At 41.1% G+C, this 25314-nt stretch overlaps 1 protein-coding gene across 1 annotated transcript in view; it reads left to right on the top strand.

Annotated features, from left to right (window-relative positions):
- LOC307254953 (low-density lipoprotein receptor-related protein 8-like) overlaps positions 1–25314 on the top strand; it is a gene marked incomplete at both ends in the record, with an annotated part of 115261 nt that overhangs the window by 54267 nt on the left and 35680 nt on the right. Inside the window, 2 exons of the mRNA XM_080033529.1 lie at positions 1064–1186; positions 6364–6483. Coding sequence (XP_079889655.1) covers positions 1064–1186; positions 6364–6483 — 243 coding nt within the window. The remainder of the gene's footprint in view (positions 1–1063; positions 1187–6363; positions 6484–25314) is intronic.

The following is a 25314-nucleotide window of genomic DNA, read 5'->3' as shown; positions in this document are numbered from 1 at the left end:
CGATTCCCGGTAACGTTGCGGCAAATCCAGTGTTGTTCCTAAGTCAAGACCTTTAATGCTATCTGCCTACGTCTAGTTGTAAGTCGCTTTGGATAAAAGTGTCATCTAAATTAAATGTATGGCATTAATGTAATGTGCTGTAGTAGTTGTTTTAGAAAATATATATAGTCGAATATCAGATTAATGTAATTTATATTAGTTTTCACTGGCTACAATGCTGCAACTCCTCATCTAAAAGCTTACCGCGGCCGCTCCCTCTTCTTACATTACTTTCTTAAATACTTAAAATTCAACCGCTGTCACAACATGAAGAAAATGACTGTTGTTATGTGAACTCATTTTTGATGAATGATTGAGTTCAGTGTTAACCACCTGACTGTTCCGTATGCATTAGCAGTAATGTAAAACAGCTTTGATAAGGTGGGTGTTGGCAAAGGCTGCCTTGTTTTATCTGGATACCCTGTGTCTATCAAGACAGTGGAGACTGTTAATATAAAGAGGTTATTACAGAATGTAATCTATTGAATGGCTAATGCAGAACTAATGCTTATCCTAAAAAGTCAAAAGTAGGGTTTATCTCATGAAAACTTTTCAGGATTATAACTGACTTCACAGAGTTTCTGTTGCATTTTTTTCATGACATAAATTCATGTGACTACGTATAGTGATGTTGAGTTTTGTGGATCCAGCCCTGTGCTTTTTGTTATTTGGTTTCATAACTTCTCCTTCTTCTGACTATGATGCATCATTTACTAGTGTACTGCGACATGATATTACAGGAAATGAAGCCCCTAGCTACTGTGGAACTGGACAAAATGAAATTTCAGATATTATTACATTTGGCTTTTTATGTGAGATGATATGAATATTTGAGTGGGACAGTTTTTCTCTGCTGTCACTTGTTCCATGTGAGACTTCAATAATTTGGTGAACCACTGAACTTGCTCACAGCCCAGCTGACACAGTAGTTACTGAATCAGTTTGCAAAAGCTCATGCAAATAAACGTCCGTGATGTTAAAGTGCAGATGATGATCAACAGTATCTTCTGTTTTTCCATTGCAGCCACCAGATGTGAGGGACCCCTGAAGTTTCTGTGTAAGAATGGAGAGTGTATCGATAGCTCCAAGGTGTGTGACTCTGTCAAGGACTGCAAGGACCGATCAGATGAGCCAAAGAAAGAGTGCGGTAAGAGGACTTTTTTTCTGCACACACTTACTCGGTTTGGTATCAACAAATGTCCGGTCTGTTTATAGGTTTTTCTTCATTTGACTGTAGTGTGAAATATGGCAAGCAGTGTGTATGCATAGGACTAGAATATAATAGAATATATAGAATATAATAGAATATAAAAATGTCATGCAAAGTATTTGCGATACGCGATATTATCCCGCTAATCATCTAAAATATTCTTCAAACTCTTCAAAAAATGCTCTAAAACATACTGGAATAACTTAACCTTACATTGTGTTAAACAGATATTTTAATGCATCACAGAAAGTACACATTTTTGCCTTTTTTAGCATCCTTTTAATTGAAGAACAAAAAAGAAAAAAAGTCAAACAACCCTTAAAGAAACTGAGGCTTCAGCCATGGGACCAGGTTAATGGTTGTAAAATGACTGGAGAGATTCAGCGCTTACTTGAGGTAACTAAAACTTAAGCTGGAAATCAATATGACAGCGAACTAGACATCTCATTCAAGTCATGGGAAAATATTCACAAATATTGCGATATCTGATCAAATCCTGTATACTTACATCCCTAGTCAACCTAGCCTTTTTCTCTTAGCCCCGTTCAATGATGAAACATGTACATATCTATTGTTAATGTATTCAAGCAGTTAATGGTAGCTGCGTAATTGTGTTTGCCATAACAAAATGAGTCTACCTCCCTCCTATTATGTTGCATTTCAAAGGCTTCGGAGGCGCACTCAAATAAGCAGTAGCCATTGTTAATCGGAAGAAGAGCCTGCATGTAAAGTATTAATCAACATCAAACAGGGCTTCTGCTCTGTGATTATTTCTCTGTTTTCAGTCTCTCCTTCTCTCTTTTCTTGTCTTCATCCCTCGACCCATTATACATAACATGGGTCAATGAAAGTCAAGTCTTTGATAAAAATGCAAAATACTGTGTGTTTACTTCCGCTCTGTGTGGAAGAGTAAGGAAAGTGTCTGACATGAGAGAGCGACAAGCATAAGTGTCATGAGGTGACGAAGTGTAACCTTAAGTTGAGAAGGGAAAAGTGACATATGACAAGAGTACACTGACCCCTGCCAGGGACGGAAATGACACTACCGAAAAAGGTATTTTCGGAGAGTAATTCATTCTCCTCCTCCTCCCTCTCTCCCTGTATCGCCCTCCCTCTCTCCTTCCGATCAGGTCTTGTTCTCAGCTCATTAAAAGCGTGTCCACACACACACCTAGCTCATCGCTCTGCTCGCTCAACCGTTCACTCGCAAGATGTTCCCCAACCGGAACGCACACCAAAAAACGACACACACACCGACACACACACACACACACACACACACACACACACACACACACACACACACACACACACACACACACAAACACATAAAGAGACAATAATACTCCGAAACACACACCAATAAGTACCTAGATGTTCAGTGTGATTGCATTTGCCGCATCAGCCTTACGTCATGGGGAATGTGAAAACAATGCATTACTGTTTGTTTGTACACGCGCAAATGTTTTTTTCTGCATGTCCCGTTTCATTAGAAATTATGGCACATAATCAGTACTGACTCATTTCTCAGCACACCATTCATTTCTCAACTGTGACTGCACTATCGCTTGCAGCTTTTACAGAGTGGAATGGCTGAACAAATGTGGTACATAATAGGTTACCATGGTGAAGGAGAGAGAGAAAGAGAGAGAGAGAGAGATGGAAGTGGAGGAGTAGAGAAGGAGGGACGTCATGTTTGTGTCTTTCATGGGAAGAGGAGAAGTGACCTCTAAATCATGGCTGTCCTTGGCAGCGGTCTGGATAAAGCTGTTGGTGTGATCACACAGGGCCTCTCCTGGGGGCGTTTTTCGCTACCCACATGTCCACCCAGCCCCTTTCAAAGAAATAAGGAATACACTAGTCCTTAGATACAGCTACATCTTGGTATTGCAGTTAATTCTGAACTGACATGAAGGGAGATAGCGGGAGCTTGCTGTGAGTGGCATATTGCTGTCAGCCATCCAGCTGAATTAAAAATGTGAATTTAATGCTGGCAGTTGCAGCCACTCAAAGTCTGCTGGCACTTCTACAAAGAAAATATGATTAATTTTTCCCCTCAAAATTAACCTCCAGTCAGTCCTTGGAGATTCAACTGTATCTCTATGTATTGCTGTTACAATAAATAAAGAATAGCATTGTGTAATTGAGCAAAAGAAAATGACCTTTTCCTCTGAGCTCCATGGATGAGCGTAAACAGGTCAGCTTGGATCCCTGCAGTCAGTGTACTCCTTGAAGTGGGTCGTATGAGTGTGTTGTATGAGAACCGCTTTTCCAATGACTGACTTTCAGAGCATTTTATTACAAGGCATAAGAAACAGCACCAGCAGTGTCTCTCCTCCATAAAGGCTCTTTGTGCATGTCTACTGTGCAACAACATAAAAAGCACTATGCAACATAAAGAGCAAGCTAACCAGCAACCCTGCTTCACAATGTCTCATCGAGCTTATTTTCTAATTATCAAACCCATACAAATATTTTAGCAAAAGTAAAAGTCCCTGCTTAATGCAGAATTTTAAAGGAATTGAAAGCCCTGTTTATTTAGCACATTCACACTACTGTACTGGCTCAGACAAACATACACAAAAGGAAAACATTAAGGGTTAATGTGGTTTTTACTTCTTGTATAATATTAACTGAAGTAAAAATATGCAAGGTAAATGTTATTTTCAATGCTTTTTCAATGGTAAATGCTTTTTATTTATTTATTTATTTACGGTGGCGCTGAGCATTCACCAAATAAAAAAAAGTTTCACAGCTAATGTAGCCGTTAGCACACTCAGTATCTCGTAATTACGAGATAAGTATCTCGTAATTACGAGATCCTACTTAGCATTTGGTTAAATTATATGCAGTTTGTTCATTATGAGCCACCGGAGCCTGTGTTGCCTCATCCAATCAGAATGCCCGGTGGGCTAGTTCACTTTTACCTCCTGTTTGTTTCTGTATCTGAGCGCAGTTTTATTGAATGCTTTGATTAAATGCAGTCGTTTAAACTCGGTGTGATCCTTGACTCATACAAACACATAAGAACTTCTACAAGGAGGGCATGACAATGAGTATAGCCATGTCAACTTTGCGCAGAAGTGCAGTCACTGGGACTGTTCAGGAGAAAAGCCCAGTCGGACCTCAGCAGCTGATCACGGGCGTAAAGCCGAGTCTGTCCCTCGGTATAGGCTACCCGATGCGATCGCTGATTAATGAATGAACAGTCAAAACATGTTTAAAATAATTGTATTGATTATGGGGCCCATTGTAGTCCGGAAACCAATGGCAATTGCCTACGTTTGCCTATGGTTAGGTTCACCTCGTCTGCACACAAACACACACACACACAGACACACACACTATAAGTTTGGCACGACACCGGAACCGCAACCACTAAATTGCTAAATCAACATTTAGGCCATTATTCTCATAGGCCTACTTGATATCCTGGTCATGGATTGTGTGTAAAAATAGAGTAAAGTGTGCTTTTAGGGCAGGAATAAAAGACGATAAGGTCGGACAGAGTCGTTGCCGTCCTGCAGCCAGCTAACCATCGTTATTGATGAATGAGAGGGGCGATCCTTATCTCGTAATTATGAGATCATTATCTCGTAATTACGAGATCCTGAGTGTGCTAACGGCTACTTTAGCTGTGAAACTTTTTTTTCTTTGGTGAATGCTCAGCGCCACCGTATTTATTCAACCGATGAAGCTTTATTTTGAAAGCAATGATTGTCTCGGTAGGGAGTTCTCAGATACTGTGCTTATGGCCAACAACTGTTTGCCAAATCTGACACACAGTACAGTGGCCCTGCTTTCAATGACCTGTGATATAAAGCTCACTGGCTATTGCCAAATGTGTTACACTACATTGGGTAGGCCGCTGTTAACAGAATAAAGCACTCTCTTGTATTGAGGAGTGCTTTATTTCTGTTGCAGTTTAATCCGTTTTCTCTTTATCACCTCTTTCCAGATGTCATTGTGCGGCCACGCTCAATTGTTTGTGTAAAGACCAACGCCTGTACGCTGTTGAGTGAAATGTTGAGAGAATGTCTTTCTTATGATCATGCATTTCCCTTACCTTCCACCATTCTCTCAAACAACAGGTTGGTTCATTTGTTTTAGTTTTCTAAGCCAAAACATGGACAGCTAATGAGCTACTAAGTAACTCAAAATGATACAAAAATGTGACTGTATATGTAACAGCTTGTGAATGCGGTTGCTAGGTTGTGCCTCGTTCTCAGCTGTACGAACAAATGTTTGAGATTGAAAAGATTTCGAGCGTTTCTTGCTATCATGTGCTTCATTAAGCCATTGTGTGCAGCATAATCAAATCTAACTACTTCTGCTTTCTTTATTGTGTGCCATCCTTGTGCCAGCTACTTTGACCTAGATTTAAATGAGATTGGTTGTGTTTTAATATCCTGTTTTTCTTTTCTTTCTTTTTTCCCCTTTTCTTTCTGGATGCTTTAAAATCCCCTCTGCTTCGGTATGAGCAAGTGTGCCTGTTTTAATAGAGATGTCCTCACTCACTCCTGTTATAGATCCTTATGGGACATTTGAGAATCCCTCTTAACAGCATTAATCCCCTTTACACACATATTTCGTATCCCCGCAGACGGACCTGCGTCTCAGTTTGAAAGCTTACCGTGCGCGCCGTAGTGTCTCTTTGATTCCACTTTTTTTTTCCCACTTGTGAGAACATCCGATAAGCATTCAGTGAGGATGGAAAAGAGCTGAGTACAAGAGCCCAGATAAAATGGAGATTATCAAAATGATATCCATTTTCCCCACCTACTGTATGTGTGCCACACATATTGTTATACACTTGTATCCAATATCACAAGTCATTCCACTGCCCTAACACCTTTTTATACTTCTGGGCCGATGATAGCCCGAGGCCGGATGCATTATGTTGTCGGTTTGTCCGTCAGTCTATCTCAGCCATTCGTTTGAAAGCAATATCTTCACACAAATGTCCAATGTCTGACTCAAATATGAACTAAATAGATTTTGGAGGTCAAAGGTTTCTGCGGCCTTACACAATAAATATAAACCCGATTTTGACAGTTTAAATGACCAACCAGCCGTCATAAATGTCCAGTCCTCTTCTTCTCTTTGTCTCCCAGGGCTGAATGAATGTACGTTCAACAACGGCGGCTGCTCCCATGTCTGCATGGACAGACCAATCGGATTTGAGTGCCAGTGCCCAAATGGCTACCAGCTACTGGACAAAAAGACCTGTGGTGGTAAGTACAGAAACCTTAGATAGACAAAAAGAGGCATACTGTAAAAAATTCATGTGGGTTTGCTGCTGACCGAGCCATCATTAGTGCGTGTGTGTGTGTGTGTGTGTGTGTGTGTGTGTGTGCTTTCGTTTATCTATCACGGTGGGGACATTGACCTGAATACACACCAACACCATGGGGACCATGAAACACCATGGGGACAAAAACGTGGTCCCCACGGTGCGAACCCATCCACTTGATAGGAAATGACTTTCTGATATGGCTGGTGAAGTTTCCTGAAGGGACCCCAGGGGGCAGGATTTTAAGACTTTGTGTGTGCTCTACAGCAATCCCGTAGGCTGGGCCTGGTATTGCAGTGTGTGGGTAAAGTCCCCAGCAGGCTGTTTTTTTGGAAACTGTGTGTTGTTTAGAGCAATCCTGGTGGCCAAACCTGGTATTACAGTATATGAACTAAGTCCCCATCCGCACTGGTTTTTCAGTGTGTGAACTTTTCTATGTGACTGAGTGCCATTTTTGTCATAAGAATGTGTTTATTATCTTCTAATAGAATTGTTGTTACCTAATTATTACATTTTGGGCCTCTAATCTCATGAGAATTTAATAGAATTCGCATTTGTTTCATTTTGTACGCTCATTACAGTTCTCAGCTTTGTGCTTTGAAAAAAGTTCAACATTTGTGCATTTATATAATTATAGATCTTGTGGTTATCTTATGTTAATGGAATCATTTAGTGCTGTTTTCCAGTTTAGAAAGATAGATTTGCCATAGTTTTAACATTTTCCCACCAGTTAATAAAACATGTGACAATGTTGTGAATATCAGGGCTCCAGCTAAGCACTGAACGAGCCGGTAAATGCATTTTTTTAATGGACGGATTTTAGTGAACTACTAGAATCCGTTTATTGTATATTAAGCAAGAATAGCACTATTTACAACCCTGTCAATTCCCACTTCTTAGAATGTTCACTGACCATTTTAACACGTAAAATATAAAATAATATTCTGTACTTGTAGCATCCAGTGCTCAGCTGAATACTATAAACATCATAGGGTTCCGTATACTTATCAGTCTAAGGGCCTGTGTCCACCAAACACGCTTTTAAAAGGCGGAGTGCCTGTTTGCAATGGATTCTCTATGGCAGGACGCGCATGCAGTGCGCCTTTTTAAAAAGCACCCGCGGCGGTTTAACGCTCCCTGCGCCTTGCGCTTTTATGCGGAGCGCTCCGAGCACTTTTTGTTAAAAACAGTTGAACTTTTGAAGAAAAGTGCTGCTCAACCAGCCATTGGTGCACACACAGGGCGCGCTGAAAGCAGCGCACGGAGCGCTCCGCCTTTTAAAAGCGTGTTTGGTGGACACAGGCCCTAAGGGTGCACTCACACTGGGAAAGTCCGCAAGTTCACTTGCTTTGGTCCAGACCAAATATAATTGAGATTTTTTTTGTTTGGTGTGGGCCACTTTCATATTGCCCCTTTTGCAAGTGAACCAGCATTATGAAGCAAAACCACACGTGATCTGAGGTCATTCATTCATTGGACAGACATTCTGGGGTGGAGAGAAGCAGGAAGCACAAAGTGAAAACTGCGAAATATATCATTAATATAATATGGAGTTAAAAATTATAAAGAAATAGGCCTACATCTAGCCTAAATGAAGTAGAAAACATCAAATTATTGTTGTTTCATATGGTTATGATATGTAAGCCTATGTCAATGCACCGTAATGTGGCATGTAGGCTAGCCTACGATGTGAAACATAATTTTTTTACTGTATTTTTGCTGCTGGACGTGCGGCTCACAAGAAGAATAGGCTCAAGCTGACACACAGCTGATTTAGCTGTGTGTCAGTTGAGTGTCAGTTTGGCGCAGCTCAGCTCCATACTGACACGGGGGTTGTATTGACGGTCGTGTTAACATGGGAAGCAAAATAAAAACACGTATGTCATGCAAAGCGCAGCGTGAACCTGTTGGCACTGTGCGGGAGACACTCCCTTCTCCTTCACCTGATTGCTGAACACATCAGTCATTACTCCAGGTTACCAGTTAGTCCTACATGGGGCCATTTTTTAAAAAGACGACAGACCAGATTGGAGAACCAGGCATTTATTTTGGTGATGGTTTCTGTAAACACAATGAAGGCCAGCCTTGTTCCTTCCACTCCCTGGATGAACATACACATAATACACTAACAACAATAAAACCCCTTCTCCTGAAAAAATACTTGAAGAGGGCCCTTCCTGGGATTGATGAACAGGGAATTCCACCCAGACTAGAGATGATGATGAAAATCCAGGAAGGATATGGACGTCCTTAGGGAAGCTCTCCTATGGTGAGAGTCAAATAAAACGTTACAATTCACAACAATGCACAACACAAATTATGTCCTGGAATGATTCTCCATCAGTCATGATCCCAACACCACATTTAAAATGGTCTTCAGGCTAAAAAATACTACAAAGAGCACACTTACCGTGTCCTGGTCCCACACAAAGTAGGAGAGACTCTTGGAGATTTGGGTGACAAAGTAGAAAATCGAGATGAAGACCATAATGAGTGGAATAATCACCCTCCATGTCACCTGCCAGAAAATATTGGGCTTGTGGCCAATCATGAACTCAATGTCCTTGTTAAACCTGTTTGGAAACAATAAGAATGAGAGTTGACATGCTGGCTTAGTGTATGTAAAAACATCCATAAAATAATGCATTGTACTTTAAATATATAAAGCACTCTCTACTTTGTGATGAAGACAGACTTTAAGGAGGAAAACTCCATTCTGTTAATGTAGTCCAAAACCTTTCTTTTTGTTATTGCACAACATAAATAATAGCATTCGGGGAGGCAGCTGATATAACTATTGTACATAATCAAATATTTTGCATATTTTTACTAGGGCCCGACCGATATGCATTTTTGGGTGCCGATGCCGATTCTTTTTTTAAGAAATCCCATGAATATATATTTAAAAAAATACTTGTTTGAACCCTTAAATGTATATAAATACTTGTTACTGTTGATAGGTGTACAGGAGCTTTTTATTTATTGAAATATGCATCATTATTATCTTAAAAAAAATAAAGTGTTACAAATATGTCTAAAGTGAAATGACGCATTTTTAAACTCAGACATTAAGCACTTTATGGAACTGCACCCAACCCTCTGGAACTCCCTCCCTCCAAAGATCAGCATCTCAGATTAAATAAACCCATTCAAAAGTCAACTCAAAACTCACCTCCTTAAGAAAGCATAATTACACCTGACTCCACTCCAAACCTTATCTGTAATTTGTCTGTATTTTCTTTTCTTTTTCTATAAGTATGATTTTCTATATGTTTGATGTTAAGTGTCTTTGAATGACCTCCAATAAAGCACTATATAAATTCTATATAATAACTATAGTAATATCAACTACTATTAACAGTCAAGAGATGACCAATGACTCTGCTATTGGTGTCAGGGGGAACTGTCAAGTGTGAATGAATCCAATGTATTACAACACACCTGCTGCGGCTATAATGCTACCTCCGGTACCTATCTCACTCAACATGATTGCTTAAATAAAAAAATAATAAAAAAAGGCAAAAAATCGGCGGCCATTTTGCCGATTTTTCGGAGATGTGCTATAATCGGCCGATTAAATTGGACTCAGTATCTTTATCTCCTATGATAACTGACATATTATCTCTGTTCCAGGGTGAGAATGCCCTGCTTTGTTTGAACTGTGTTAAGACTCCGAACTAATCCGAACGCACCCCTGGCTCCATACTACACACACTGCTAGTAAGGAGAACGGTAGGTTAACAACGAGATAAGCGATTGTTATAGTGTTTTAAGTTGTGTTTTATTCAGTGTGGATGACATTATAACTGTCAGTTAGCGCCGTCACGTCAGTCAGCCTGAGCGCCTGTTTAGTGAAGTTTATTTTTCTTTCTCTCTCTGTTGTGTGAGCGTGCACGTTGCCGCAGTAACCACCTATCAATTCACGGTTGAAACGTGCTCTCCCTGAGTTTGTTTGCATCGCCCTTGTGAGTAAGTGCATGGAGTTTCTCGACGTCTATAAATTATAATTTATGCACGTTATTAAACGGCCGTAATTCGCCGGATGCAACAGCTGTTTAGCGTGTCATCACAAGCCGAATATTGCTATTGTTCTTTTCCTGGGATCTGTATGCTGCTGTGCATGTTAAAGAAGGAAATAAACATAGGATAAATCCTTACTCCTCCTCTCATCGTCTCATGCTTCATAGTCTGATGTTTTTGGCCTTAAGTGGTGTTTTAGCCGACACACCTGAAGTGAATCCAGTGATAGCAGATCAGCAAGGTACATTCAGCAGTTTCCTCTACTACTTTTGTTGAGAACAAAATACTTGAAGTGCAGGATAAACCTCTTGCTGTCTGTTGATGTGCAATAAATAGTGAAAGTTATGTAGCCTACAAGTAGCTCTACCTGTCTGTTCAACTCATTTCAACTGACTTGTGAAAACTGCTCAGAAAAATATTTTTTCTTTGACATAGGCCTATAGCAACTTTTTTTTTTACAGTAGGCTAAAGCAAATAGTTACTTTCCCTGGTAACTAGTTACTTCTATTATAAAGTAATTCAGTTACTAACTCAGTTACTTTTTGGAAAAAGTAGTAAGTAACTATAACTAATTACTTTTTTAAAGTATAGTTCCCAACACTGCCTATGACACCTTAGTGTCACATCAGTAGCTCATCAAAGTCTGTGTTGTAAGCGAGTTTAAGCGGAAAATGTTGATAATCGTTAATACACCACAAAGGGTAATATTATTAATTTAATTATTTATTAATTATGGATAACCTTACTTTACTGTACGTCTGGCTTAGCTAAAGAAAAGACAGACATGTTCATTAGCTGAAGTTAGCTTTAATTACCACATTTTCAGTTTGAAAAACATGCCTTCATGCTTCAGACAATTCATAGTAGGAAGACAGACTAATTTGTTCTCTTTATTCCTCAAACCACACAAAATTTTCCATGCAAATGGAAGCAAGAACATTTTAACAGTAGTTTGCAAAGGTGTTAGCCAAACTTATTGCATATCAAAACTAATATAGTCTTCTTACCTCAAAGGTGCATACTGCTCGTCTTCTCCTTCGGCAAACGTTTCAAAGCTTCTCTTCAAATCCAAACCAAATGCATGGCACCAATCAAAAGATCAAACTAACATTCTTGGTGCATTCAGTTGCACTGTTGGACAATGAAGTTGCATTCGAGGATTGCATTTCAGTCAAGAGAACTGTTTATCCCATCTCTAGTAAGAAATTACTCAGTGGTGGCAAAAACCTAACTATGACCGTTCAACTGTGTTAAAAGTAACCACATGCAAGTAATTTCATGTATTTGTAGGTTGCCAGACTCTGCAAACAGCATCATTTCAAAACACTTAAATACATCAGCTAAATCCATATATTTAGCTACACAAATCACGTTTCATTGTACCAACACTGGAGCCAGTGATCACTGTAGTGGAAAATGGCTCGCATTTGTCTTTTTAAATCAGTGTGTCATTGTCAATGTTAGCGGCTAACAATTAGCAGTTCTTTATTGACAATTCACGGTTAACATTATCAGCTAACAGCTGCACATTTCTGTTAACAAATCAAGCATCCTTAAACAGTCAGAGAACACAGGCCCCTCTGTCTTGCTCACACAGTATTACCAAAGTTATTCCTAACTTTTTTCACTGTCTTCCTGAGTTCTGAGCTCATCACTTGCTGTTGTTTCTGATTATCACAGTGTGAAGGGGGAACACGGTGCACAGCAGTTGATTTGCAGATACATTCTCAATTATAATTGAATTATTTCCAAAGTACTATAAGGTTTGGGTCAAATTATGATTAGGTTATCAGCTGTACTAGAAAACCCCACTAGTGTTCTGCACAAATGCTATACATAGTGACCAATAAGTGGATTTTTTCCTGTTTAATTCTACAATAGGCAATCTTTATACTGTAACTATAACTTTATACTGAGCCCTAGCCTACCTTATGCCTCGTTTCCACCGAGTAGAGCGGGTCGGGTCGGAGTGGGTTGGTATGTGTATTTTGGCTTTCCATTTGCCAAAAGTTGGGTAGGGTACGGATATTAGGGCCGCCTGAAAGGGTGCCGACAAGGCGGAGGTACAAATGCCATGCGTTTATTGGTTGAAATAATAATTTCCACAGTGTAGTCACCTCGGTAAGAGTGAAGAGAGTCTTGTGCTTTGGCGAAAAATGTGAGCGCAGCACTGTTTACTGTGTGGTGTTTTTCCTCGTTGTTAAATTAATCCGTGGGCTACACTCACAGACCTATAAAGGCTACACTGTGTCTCACTCATAGATAGTAGGCCTATATAAAACTTCTACGATGTCACGTTTCTGCCGCAGCCAGCGCTGTTCGGTCACTGTCACTATTGGTTGCACCGGGCCTTCTCTGTACATTTAGGCCTATCGTCATAATACGCTCACAAAACGGGGGAATAAATAAAGAAGCGGCTGGTTTGACCGAGCAAAAAACGAGAGACTGCTGGCTTGACCACAATTGTTCCACAGCCCGATAGTTTGACCCACATTCTGGCGGGGGCTATCGCAGTTCAGCCTAAACACCACCTAGAATCTTAAAAGTGAGCTGTCCCGCTCTGAGCCGCTCCGACCCGACCCGCTCTACTAGGTGTAAACGAGGCATTAGATGCATCACTGAAGCCATTTTGTATGTTTTAGAGCAGCAATGCAGCAGCACAGCAGAGACAAGATGAGAGGTTTTAAAATGTATAAAGGGTTTGGGTTAGAGTATGAGTTGACAGTGCATGATGAGCATATCTGCAAGTCAGTTGTTAAAAGTCTTCATTCTGTATGATAAAATAACATATATTTTTTTCGCTTTTGTAATGGGTAAGTTAAATGCTGATATTGTACATTAGGCCTCATGTAACGTTGTCTGTTACAACAAAGAGAGGGAGAGACAGGAATAGACCAATAGATTCAGTAAGGTAAAGCAAAATATAACAGTAGATGTTTCACAAGATTTCACAAAAAAATTGGAAAAATGGGATCGCTTGCTTGTAGTAAGTGGCATGTGGCATTGTGACTTTTTTTCCTTTTAGGGTGTTCAGAGCAGGGACAGACAGCTGAGAGACACTGCAGTCAGAGGACAGAGTCATATCAGCCACACTCAAAATTCACAGACTCAAGTTTTGTCGAAAAGAGTTTTAAGTTTCCATGAGAGATTGTCCAAGGTCATGCGTGGTTGTAGGCTTACCGGAAGTATGTGAATAAAGCAGCATGTGAAGAGGCCTGCTAATATCTTTGGTGTGAATACGGGTTAAAACACTACAATAGCCCAGTTAATACCTATGCGGTTGCTTTTTTTCTCGATCAAAGTCATAATATGCAATTATACATTACCATTTACCCGACGATAATGTCAAATATGCATATTTTTTATACTTTTTTCTTGTAACAGTATAATCACAACAACTTTGCTATTGTAGTTTAAAGTGTCATAAGGGCAATGTATATGTCATGTTCACAATTTTCTATGTGCATGGTCGTTAGAAAAGATTGTATTAAATATGTTGCATAAAATTCTGGATGGATGAAAGGACTGTAAATCATGTTCCCTTGGGCTGGTATTAGCAGGAACATTTCAGAGATGGCAAACAAAAGTACCTAAAAGGCAAGGTAAAGAAATGATTAGACAGGTTCATAGATTGGTCAGCTGTTATGCAGGAAAAGGCATGTTCGCAAGTTATGATAGCTCTCCACCAAAGACAACTGATTTCTCTGCATTTATGAAACAAGCAGAAATAAGTGTAGATCTTGCCAAAACAACACTACAGCAGGCAGAAAAAGCAGTAAAGAGGGCTGAATGTTTTTTTACCGATTGCCAATGCTTCATAAAATAAGTTAGATTCCCAATTCAATCTCAGTCCTCAGCACATCAAATGCCTGTTATGAGCTTGACTCCTCCAGAGACACAACAGGTTACACAGACTGACATAGTTATGCCTTACCCGTTAACACCCAATCTCTACAATAAAGGATTTGACAAGCATGTGCCCTATGGTTGTCAGCACTACTGTGTGATGTTGACTCATTTTGGTCACTATTACCACTAAAAACAAATAGCTTCATTTTATATAATGGGCTTCCAAGGTGCTCTCTGAATCTAGGCCTGGGCTTGCTTGTGTCCATGAATGGAAACATTAATACATAGGCTAATTTAGTCAACAACTTGAGGGTACTATTTATTAGATTCAATCTATTGAATCTATCAAATATTTAGTACAGCCAAACTAACTACACTGCATCTAGATGATTTAGGCCTATGTCAATAAAGAGCAAAGGTTTAGAAAGTAGCCTACAGTATTTCCCTCTAAAATGTAGAGGATTGTAAGTATAAAGTGTTAGGAAAAATATTTTTGTGTTCTTTTAACCAGAGGTCTAGAAGGAAAAACAAGTAGAAGATTTATTTCAAAGCTTAAAGGTTAATTATCTAAATTGAGTGAGCAGAAACATGTAGGCCTACATGGAGCTCTCAAAAAGCGTCCCCAGTAAGACTGAAGTTAAAATGGTGGGACATAGTGTTATATGGAAACAAATACATTATTTCTGATTGTTTGACTGTGTGTTGGAGGCTGGCTGTGGCTTGCCCCTGACACCTTTCCAAGCTGGTTTCTGATGGCAGGTATAACTTGAGAAGTTTCGTTGCTAAGGAGTTGCTATGGTGCAGGCAGAGTTCTCAAAAGTTGCCTGACCATTATGTAAACCAAGTGATAAGCTAAATATGTGCTACTCTCTATGCATGGTGTTCATAGTGCGCTCTTAATATGGTGACAAAGCTCAAGAATATTAAGTTAATAAACATATAAAAGTGTACTAAATAGAGTATAAGTGTTAAAAGCATAACATGTAAAATTAAAATGACAAAAGTCGCATTGAATGGAAATACTAGTATAATTGGTTAAAAATACTTAAAACTAAAGTAAAAGTACTTAGTTAGTGTCCACCACTTGTATAGTGAAACTTTGGTCAAGTAGAGAGAGCTAACAATTTTCTACTGTGCGGTTTACTGGAGTTTTACTAGCCTGTAAAACTACACTGAGTCACAATTGAGAAGTGGTGAATATTGTGTGGTCCTCTGCAGAGTGTTAATTGATGGGCCATCGGCTTCAAAGGACACCGCGGCTCGCGTGCGTATTGCACCTGCGCACTGCCCATCCCCCATCCCCCACTCAGAGCCACAGCCAGAGAGAGTCATCTGGATGGCGTGATGGCATCAGTTAACAGGGCAGTGGTGCGCTCTTAGTATGGTGACAAAGCTCAAGAATATGAAGTTAATAAACATATAAAAGTGTACTAAATAGAGTATAAGTGTTAAAAGCATAACATGTAAAATTAAAATGACAAAAGTCGCATTGAATGGAAATACTAGTATAATTGGTTAAAAATACTTAAAACTAAAGTAAAAGTACTTAGTTAGTGTCCACCACTTGTATAGTGAAACTTTGGTCAAGTAGAAAGAGCTAACAATTTTCTACTGTGCAGTTTACTGGAGTTTTACTACCCTTTAAAACTACACTGAGTCACAATTGAGAAGTGGTGAATATTGTGTGGTCCTCTGCAGAGTGTTAATTGATGGGCCATCTGCTTCAAAGGACACCGCGGCTCGCGCGCGTATTGCACATGCGCACTGCGCACTGCCCATCCCCCATCTCCCACCCAGAGCCACAGCCATAGCCATAGTCGTCTTCTGGATGGCGTGATGGCAGCAGTGAACATGGCAGCAGCGACAGAGAGATTTAAAAGACGGATCAAATTATTACGGGCTCATCACGAGCAATGCGCAGCACGACACCAGCAGCAGGTAAGAATTTAAGATAATTATGGTTGCATGCATCTGTGGTTTTTAATTGATATGTTGTGATGAACACTGAAGCATGCCGCTAATGCTAACTAGCTTAGCGGCTCGCGCTGCTGTTGGCTAATACAGTACACTACAGGGGCTGGTTGCACCAGCTTGGCCGTAAAAAGACAAACGTTCGTCAAGCCTAGTGACTGGGGATGGGCATCGGAACCGGTGCTAAATTTAGAATTGTTATATGAAAATTTCGATTATTTTTGATCGATTCCTGCGCATGCGCAAAATGACGTACTCACGTCATGCGACGTCACCTTGCAGGCATGTCTGTGTTTTGATTAGAGCTAACGGTTAGCATACAACAGCATTGCTGTCATGGACCTATTCAGAAAGATTGCTGTAACCTGAGCGAATTAAATGGTCAAAGCAGGCGACCAGGGATAAATCTTGCTACTTTTACTGGTCATTAGAGGAATAACTGTTTTAAAGAAGCTCCGCAAAAGCATCTCGCACATCAGGTCGCGCCGTCGCATTACAACCGAGCGCCTGAGAGCCGAGTAGCGAGCGCTGCTCTTCCTCCTCACACTAGAGCTGCAGGGCTCATAACCGAAGCAGTGCACAGCGGCACAGCAACGCGACTTTCTACACCGGCCCATAGACTAGGCTATATAAAGCACAAGCAACGTCTGTATCGCGGCTGGTGCTGTCGGGAGTAGGCTACTCTCACACGGCCAGTAGCAGCCCCCAGCCTGCTGCTGCAGACAGCAGACAGAACGCACCGTGATCACTGCCTCGTGAGCTGCCTCAGTTTGTAAATATAGCAGGCTACGTGAATATAGATAATAGAAAGAAGAAAAGAAAATGTTGATTTCAGGTGGAATATATCAGAGATTCCCCTTCTGATTATCTAAAATGTGACTTATTAAAGAGCCTGTTTAAAGACAATATTTCCCATTGGTTAGGTTTCCAAAAGCTCTGAAAGGAGTTGTGATATTGGGTTTCATTTATTTTATGTAGCCTGTTTATAAGAACAAGATTGAGAGAGAAAAAACGATAAATAAATGTTTTTTACATAAACATTTGACCCCTTTCTTTTATCTTATTGGAATTGGGAACCGTTAAGAACCGGAATCGATAGTCAGAATCGGAATTGGAACCGGAATTGGTCAAAACTCAAACGATACCCATCCCTATATTTTACAGTGTTTTCACCATTTTAAATTCAGGGCTCCAGACTGCATTTTGGGACCATTGTTTGAGACAGTGCAAGTACTTTTTACTACTAAGCACTTGCGCGACCGGAACATTCACCGTCGGACTTATGTTTCCATTTATTATTATTACTGCCATTATTAGTGCTTTGTGTGTGAGAAAAAGAAGGGAGAGTCCGCGAGTTATTAGTGAAATGATCAACTGGGCGGATCACGTGATCTATTTTCATCGTAGTGTCAAGCTGTCGTCATGTCTTTCACGTTTCCGCCATAGCAATAAGGCTGCTAAAGACCAGAGACACATCTTGCAACTTTTTTTTTAAACCGCGTTCACTAGAGCAGAGCAGCAGCGCATGCCGTCTCTTCTCCTCCTCCTCCTCTCCTCCTCCTTGCCGCTGACAGCCTCAGCTTGTCTGATACAGGGCTCTAGACTGCGACCAAATGCTCGCATTTTGTAACATTTTGAGACAATGCGAGTACTTTTTAAATCTAGGGGCGCGACCGGAAAATTTGCCGAGATTTGTTTTCATTGAGAGAGAGAGAGAGAGAGAGAAGGGACAGTCCGTGAGTGATCAATGAAACGATCAACTGCGCGGATCACGTGACCTACTGTCCTCTGTGTCCCACTATCGTCACGTCTTTAATATGTTGCCAACTGGCGACTTTTTCCGCTATACCTGCCGACTCTCCGCCATAGCGCTAAGGCTAGTTAAAGACCAGCGACACATCTTGCAACTTTTTTTTTACCGCGCTCCTCACCGCTGACAGCACTCACTCACACGGACAGTCTGAGCAGGCCCCCCCTCCCACCTGCAGCAGACAGACAGCACCGTGTGTCAGGTGACGTTTGTGAACACGAAAATTATTTTATAGGTCCACATTCAATAGGCCACTGCATATCCATAAAAAAGCTAACATTGTGGTTAAATGGCAACCCAAAAAGTTTGGAAAGTGAGTTTGTGTATGTAAATAGGCCTAGTTAATTTGTAAATTACTTGGTCAACATTTTCTATTAATTGTGCCTCTTTCAGAATTGTCAGCATTTTCTAGTTGATGTTGTCATCTAGCTACTACTATTTTATTTTGGTCCTGTAACTATTTTGCTTACAGAGGATTCAGCAGAGATAATAATCAGAGGGCTCAGATGTAGAAGGGGCTGTGGTGAAAATGGGTTCCTTTCCTAAAGAAATGTCTGAAGGATTTCACATGGCAATTAGGTGTTATTATCAAAAAGACAAAGAACTATATCATTTGTCAGTGTGGTCCAAAACATGATGGCAATACAATATTAGTGGGCCTAATTAGTAAAATTGGGAAAAATGTGAATATATATAATATATATATTTTTAAAGGCCTACTTCACCGGTTTGAATATGAAGGTGTATTGAATTCTGAGATCCTATGTAGTATAAAAAAAAATTTACGTTGTAAATATTACTGTGATGTCTTTTACTGTGACATCACAGTAATATTTACAAAGTACGTTTTTTTTTAACCCTATATTTCTCTTTCTGTGATGTCACGAGAAAGAGAAATATAGGGTTAAAAAAAAAACACTCTTTCTGCCTTTTCTCAGGCTAGGATGAACCGATTTAATTTTTTTTTCACATTTATACTACATAGGATCTCAGAATTCAATACACCTTCATATTCAAACCGGTGAAGTAGGCCTTTAAGGTGTGCCACTAAAATTTCTGCTTGCCCCCCCTAAATGTGTTGGGAAAAAAATGCTCCTAATAGAAAAGGTTAGTCTGGAGCCCTGCCTCCAGACTAACCTTTGTGGTGGCTTTGTTATGAAGTTTCTCCTTACTGTGCTGACCTCCTTTGCAGGGCCAGACCCAACATGAGAAAAAAGAGGATCAGACTGAAGAGCTAGAGGAGGGAGAGAAGACCGAGCTAGAGGGAGAGAAGACCAAGCTAGAGGATGGAGAGAAGACAGGCGGCGAGGAGGAGGAGGAGGGAGAGAAGACCGAGCTAGAGGGAGAGAAGACCGAGCTAGAGGATGGAGAGAAGACAGGCGGCGAGGAGGAGGAGGAGGAGGGAGAGAAGACCGAGCTAGAGGGAGAGAAGACCGAGCTAGAGGGAGAGAAGACCAAGCTAGAGGATGGAGAGAAGACCAAGCTAGAGGATGGAGAGAAGACAGGCGGCGAGGAGGAGGAGGAGGAGGGAGAGAAGACCGAGCTAGAGGGAGAGAAGACCGAGCTAGAGGGAGAGAAGACCGAGCTAGAGGGAGAGAAGACCAAGCTAGAGGATGGAGAGAAGACAGGCGGCGAGGAGGAGGAGGAGGAGGGAGAGAAGACCGAGCTAGAGGGAGAGAAGACCGAGCTAGAGGATGGAGAGAAGACAGGCGGCGAGGAGGAGGGAGAGAAGACTGACGAGCTAGAGGTAAGTCCAGGGTTTTTCCTGGCTCAGAAAGGGCCTATGGGGGGTCAGTACGTGACCGACTTTTTTTGGGTCGTGACTGTGCAACAGTAAAGGCAAAACGTTTGTGTATTTAAAGAGGGTTTTGGGGTTAAAAAAGGGCAGTTTCTGTCCAGCTAAAGAGCAGTCAGCCTGTCAATCACTGTGTTACCATGGAGCTCACTGACTCTTAAATCACAATGAACAACCCTTAGATATTAACTGACTAATAATGTTATTGTTTATAATTGGCTTAAACCTTTTTAAAGTTCCTTTTTAGATAGGGGCTGTTGTGAGATTATTGTGGACAATTAGGCCTACTGTGATGCGATAGCCTATAATTCATTAATGGTTATTATTAGCCTACTTGCTTAATTTTTTTTTAAATACAGAGGTTATTGGTCGTTTTGGAACATGTATTTCCCAATTTAAAACATAAAAATAAAGCAGCATTGAAAATTCAGAAAATCAATCTTGTATGGCTACACTAGCATGCTGTTCTACAAATAACTCAATAGTTGAAATAATAAATACAATGTGTTTTCTCCTTAAAATGACTAAATACATTTCTCCAAAGGTCAAAGACAGTAACAGTCAGTGCGTTTACATGCAGACTCATAATCGGGTAACTAAACGAATAAGACTTCAACAGGACTTTTAAACTGCATGTAAACACCTTTATCCGATCTACTTCGCACACAAATCGGCACAATAACGGACAAGAGATGTCGGATAAGAACACCTAGATAAGTCGTTCGTTGTCGGCATTCTCTCTGCATGTATACAGGGATCGGACATCGCTTATCGGACTTCTCGTTCTGTGCTTGTGTGCCTGCGCGTGATAGGCTACACCATGGGTTATTGACGGAAGAGAACCGGACGTGGCTCTTTCAACACTTGTTGAAAGCATGGTTGAAAGGGCTACAGCGCCACCTAGCATAGTTGAGACAGCCATGCATTGGACATTTATCCGATATCTGAAAGGCCATGTAAACTCAGACAAGTGACACGGTCCGTTCGAGTGTCTAGTTCGATATATGTGATAATCTAATCTAGTTGTGCCATGGAAACGCACTGAGTGTGGTACTTCTATAAACACTTATGCCTCGTTTCCACCGAGTAGAGCGGGTCGGGTCAGAGCGGCTCAGAGCGGGACAGCTCACTTTTAAGAATCTCGGTGTTGTTTCCACCGCCGACCCTACCCTTACTGGTGGGGCGGGGTTTAGGCTGGACTGCGATAGCCGCCGCCAGAATGTGGGTTAAACTATCGGGCTGTGGAACAGCTGTGGTCAAGCCAGCGGTCTCTTGTTTTTGCTTGGTCAAACCAGCCGCTTCTTTAGGCTATTTATTCCCCCCGTGTTGTTGTGAGCACACAGACGGCTCGGTGCAACTGATATACAGTGAGCGAACAGTGCTGGCTGCGGCAGCTACGTGACATCGTAGCAGTGGGACACAGTGTAGCCAACTGGTTAAGTTAATGACGAGGAAAAACACCACACAATAAACAGTGCTGCGCTCACATTTTCGCCAACACACAAGACTCTCTTCATGATTATTTCTACCAACTGTGGTCAAACCAGCGGTCTCTCGTTTTTGCTTGGTCAAACCAGCCTCTTCTTTATTCCCCCCGTGTTGTTGTGAACGTGTATTTACTAGCCTACTATCTATGGCGAAAACACACAGAAACGGCTCGGTGCAACTCATGAGCGAACAGTGCTGGCTGCGGCAGCTACGTGACTAGCAGTGGGACACAGTGTAACCAACTGATTAATTTATTGACGAGGAAAAACACCACACAATAAACAGTGCTGTGCTCACATTTTCGTCAAAACACAAGACTCTCTTCACTCTTGCCGAGATGACTACACATGGCGGAAATGATTCTTTCGACCAATCAAATGACGGGGGTGTGTAGCTCCACATTTTCGGCCCGCTTTCAGGCGGCTAGTACCCCTACGGAGGAGTACTGAGATTGGGAGCGGCTCAGAGCTGTTAGGTGCGCTTAAACCGTACCCTACCCAACTTGGCAAATGAAAAGCCAAACTATCCGGACCGAACCGCTCCGATCCGACCCGCTCTACTCGGTGGAAACGAGGCATTACTGAAACTTGCCTGGGCCATCACTCTCATGCATTCCTCAAACTTTTCTCTGCGCTGTCTGAGCTGATAGATAGGTTGTGTTGCCACGGTGATGTGGAGTCTTAAACTGTTCTAGCTTTACAGAGCACTTCTTTCTGTTCAGCTGCATTTATTTTCGCCACCAGTTCAGTGACGGCTTGCTTCTGCTCGTTTACTCTCCCGCTTGCATGCCGTAGTCACACATGGCCGCATGCAGAGCCACAGAGCCGCACACAAACACAGACACACACACACACCAGCTGATAGAGGAACCCTTTGAGACACGTGCACATTAATTTACCGCAAATCGCGGCCCTTCGCAAAGTTTTGACCATGGAAAGAGGTGCATTTACCTTTGTCAGATTTTTTTAACTTAAAAAAAAAAATCTGTTGGAGACCCCTGCTTTAGATCTATCTTAAAGGTGCAGTGTGTAATATGACATCATCAAGAAAGTTCTAGAATGCAATGCTCCCTGGGTAACCCCACCCCTTTCGAATAATAACAGAAGCTACAGTGGCCTTCAAGGACAAGAACAATTCTAAATTTTAAACAATGCACCTGATGACATTCCAACTATGACACTTTCAAGATGGCGGCACTAGGCTTTGGTCCAAAATATGCAGAAATATGGACATATGAGATCCTTTTTAAGGGAAAAAATAATAATTCAAAACATTTTGTTCAGCTATTATGCACTAAATGAAATGTACTTATGGATATTATAATTGCTTTCTACAAAATCTGCTAGGAAATAAAACCCAAAATTCTACACACTGCAGGTTCAACACAATGTAAAAATGTATTATTCTGCAATTGCTAATTGTATTTGAGTGTTTTTTTTTTTTTTCTGTAGCCCTTTCAGGAAATGGAATGCCCCTCAGACCCAGATGTCCCTCCACTGAGCAGAACAGAGAGTGTCTTTGTAAGTTTACAGACACACCTGTGTGTATCTTGAAATCAGTTGTGATGACAAAAATAAGAACTACAGTGCCTTGCAAAAGTATCCATACCTCGTAAACGTTCCACATTTTGTCACGTAACAACCACACGTACATTTATTTTATTGGGATTTTTTGTTCAGACCGAAATAAACATATTAATCACTTAAAAATGGGCAGCTTATGGGGTGCAACACAGTAAGACGCTGATTCAATAGTGCGCACACCGGCCACTTAGGAGCGCTGCATGGGACTGCGTAAGGGCAGTTATCTCCGTCTTGGAGCAGCTGGGGGGACTCTGCAGCACGGGAGCTGCATTCATTCATCGCTTCTAACATGTTTAGTTTTAAATATGTAGAGTAGTACGCTGCTCTTTATTATAAAAAGACAATGCACAACATTTAGCCTTACATTTTATTTATTTGACGCACTTTTGAGATTTTAGTTTCTATTTTAATGTGTCATTGATCGCTAAAGCGAGCGATTTATTTCCACCATTAACTGGCACCTTTCGGCTTGTTTTTCTGACCCGGGACCTCGGCAGTAATGGTCCACGGTCACGCTGGTGGAACTGGACCATGGGCGCTCTCACAGCTGGTGGTTGCCTGGCCCTGTGGAGGTTAATACGGACCGTTTTGTGCCACTGACGGCTGACCACTCGTGCCAAGCACATCTGTCATACAGTAAAACACAAAATGTTATTTTTAGATGTGTATTTCTTTCATTGGAAAAAAAAACAAGACCGGCGTTATTAAAGGCCCTGGCAACCCAAATCCACTAAATCCTTGTAACTATGTTATTTGGGGGGTAAAATCAGTGCTAATATGTATATGAAAGGTTTTAGGAATATCTGTTAGCCCCCCGCAAACATACTGTCATGTCAGTTGGTCGACCATTTGAATAATCCTGATTCGAATGTTGCCTTAGAGCTAAGGCTTGGGACGTCACAGGAAGGATCTCCGTTATAAAATGCATTGAGACGGCCATTAGAAAATTTCTGATTCGAACTTTGGCTTACATCTTTTGCTTGGCACGTCACACGTTCTAAAAAACAAATCTATACAATCTCTCTTGTGCCGCGCAAGAGATACAGACTGTCTCTTTGCGCCTGAGCCTACACTCAAAGCCCCGTCTGAGTGAAGCAGCGTGCACCCCGGTGAAACACTGTGATGGTGAAATTCACAGTGAGACCTCGCCGAGCCGCCGCGCAGAAAAACGATGTGGTTTAAGACTAAATGATAACCGGGGATTCTTGCACGTTAACGTTGTAGAGGGGGCAGGCTTTCACGTTCCGATTGATTTTTTTTTTTTTACATATTACGAGTTTAGGCCTACTCCTTGTGCTCTTAATTCAAACCGCATATCGCATCAGCTCACGTGATGAGAAACATAATCCGACTCAACATAATTTTTTTTCTCTCTCTATTCCCACTCCTATCCTCAGAAAAAATTTGATTTTAAAAATGCATATGCCTAAAATAGATGAAATGCCTAAATGGGAAATAAACTAATAATAAGAGATAACAATAAATATGAGACAGAGATATTTTTATATATTTTCATTGTGACACTGACACCTGTTTCAATTAAATAGGTTGTGGTGGGAAAAAATTGCCTATAACTAATTGCAAACCTATATAGGCCTAATAATAATAAGTTAGGCTACTTTCTGCAAGTGATGTTGAGCTGCTGCTCTCAGCTGTGCCAGAGCATTCACCGTTGCTAAGGAAACCAGCTACCGTGCAGCCCGGTGCAGCAGTGTGAACTGCCAGTCAGGCTCGTTGTGAGCATGTGCAGCATTTTCAAGTTTGCGTCTCGTTGTGTGGTGAATCTTTGGTCTGAACTGGGCTTAACCTGCTCAGCACCGTGACTGAGAGAACGTTCCCTTACAGAACGTTATTGGCCACGCCCACACCGCCCTGCAAAATGTTCTCGACAGCAAAAAAGACTACATTTCATAATATTTATGAAAATCTATTTTTTATCAGATAATTGTAAACAGCTTATTGAGAAACCCAACATCAATGTCATTTATTTATTTGTGAGGGTTGCCAGGGCCTTTAAAGGTTTAATATTTTCCCTTATCGGACAGTTGGTACGTCTGTTTCTCCTCCACCACTTATGCCTGCACCTCCAGTTGGTGTTGCATTTCAGAGCAGCAACACACTTTTTTTTAGTGGTGATTTTTAAGTCGGACCACTTTTTCTTCACCTAGCCTATGTAAAGAAATTGTGACATAAAATTGTATATGCTACTTCATATCATATGAGCGATAACACTGATGTAAACCTAAAATACACCAA

Source organism: Ammodytes marinus (assembly GCF_949987685.1).
Source record: "Ammodytes marinus genome assembly, chromosome: 9".
Lineage (NCBI taxonomy): Eukaryota > Metazoa > Chordata > Actinopteri > Uranoscopiformes > Ammodytidae > Ammodytes > Ammodytes marinus.
The sequence above is the reverse complement of the archived record's forward strand: the minus strand, read 5'-3'. Positions and strand labels throughout refer to the sequence as shown.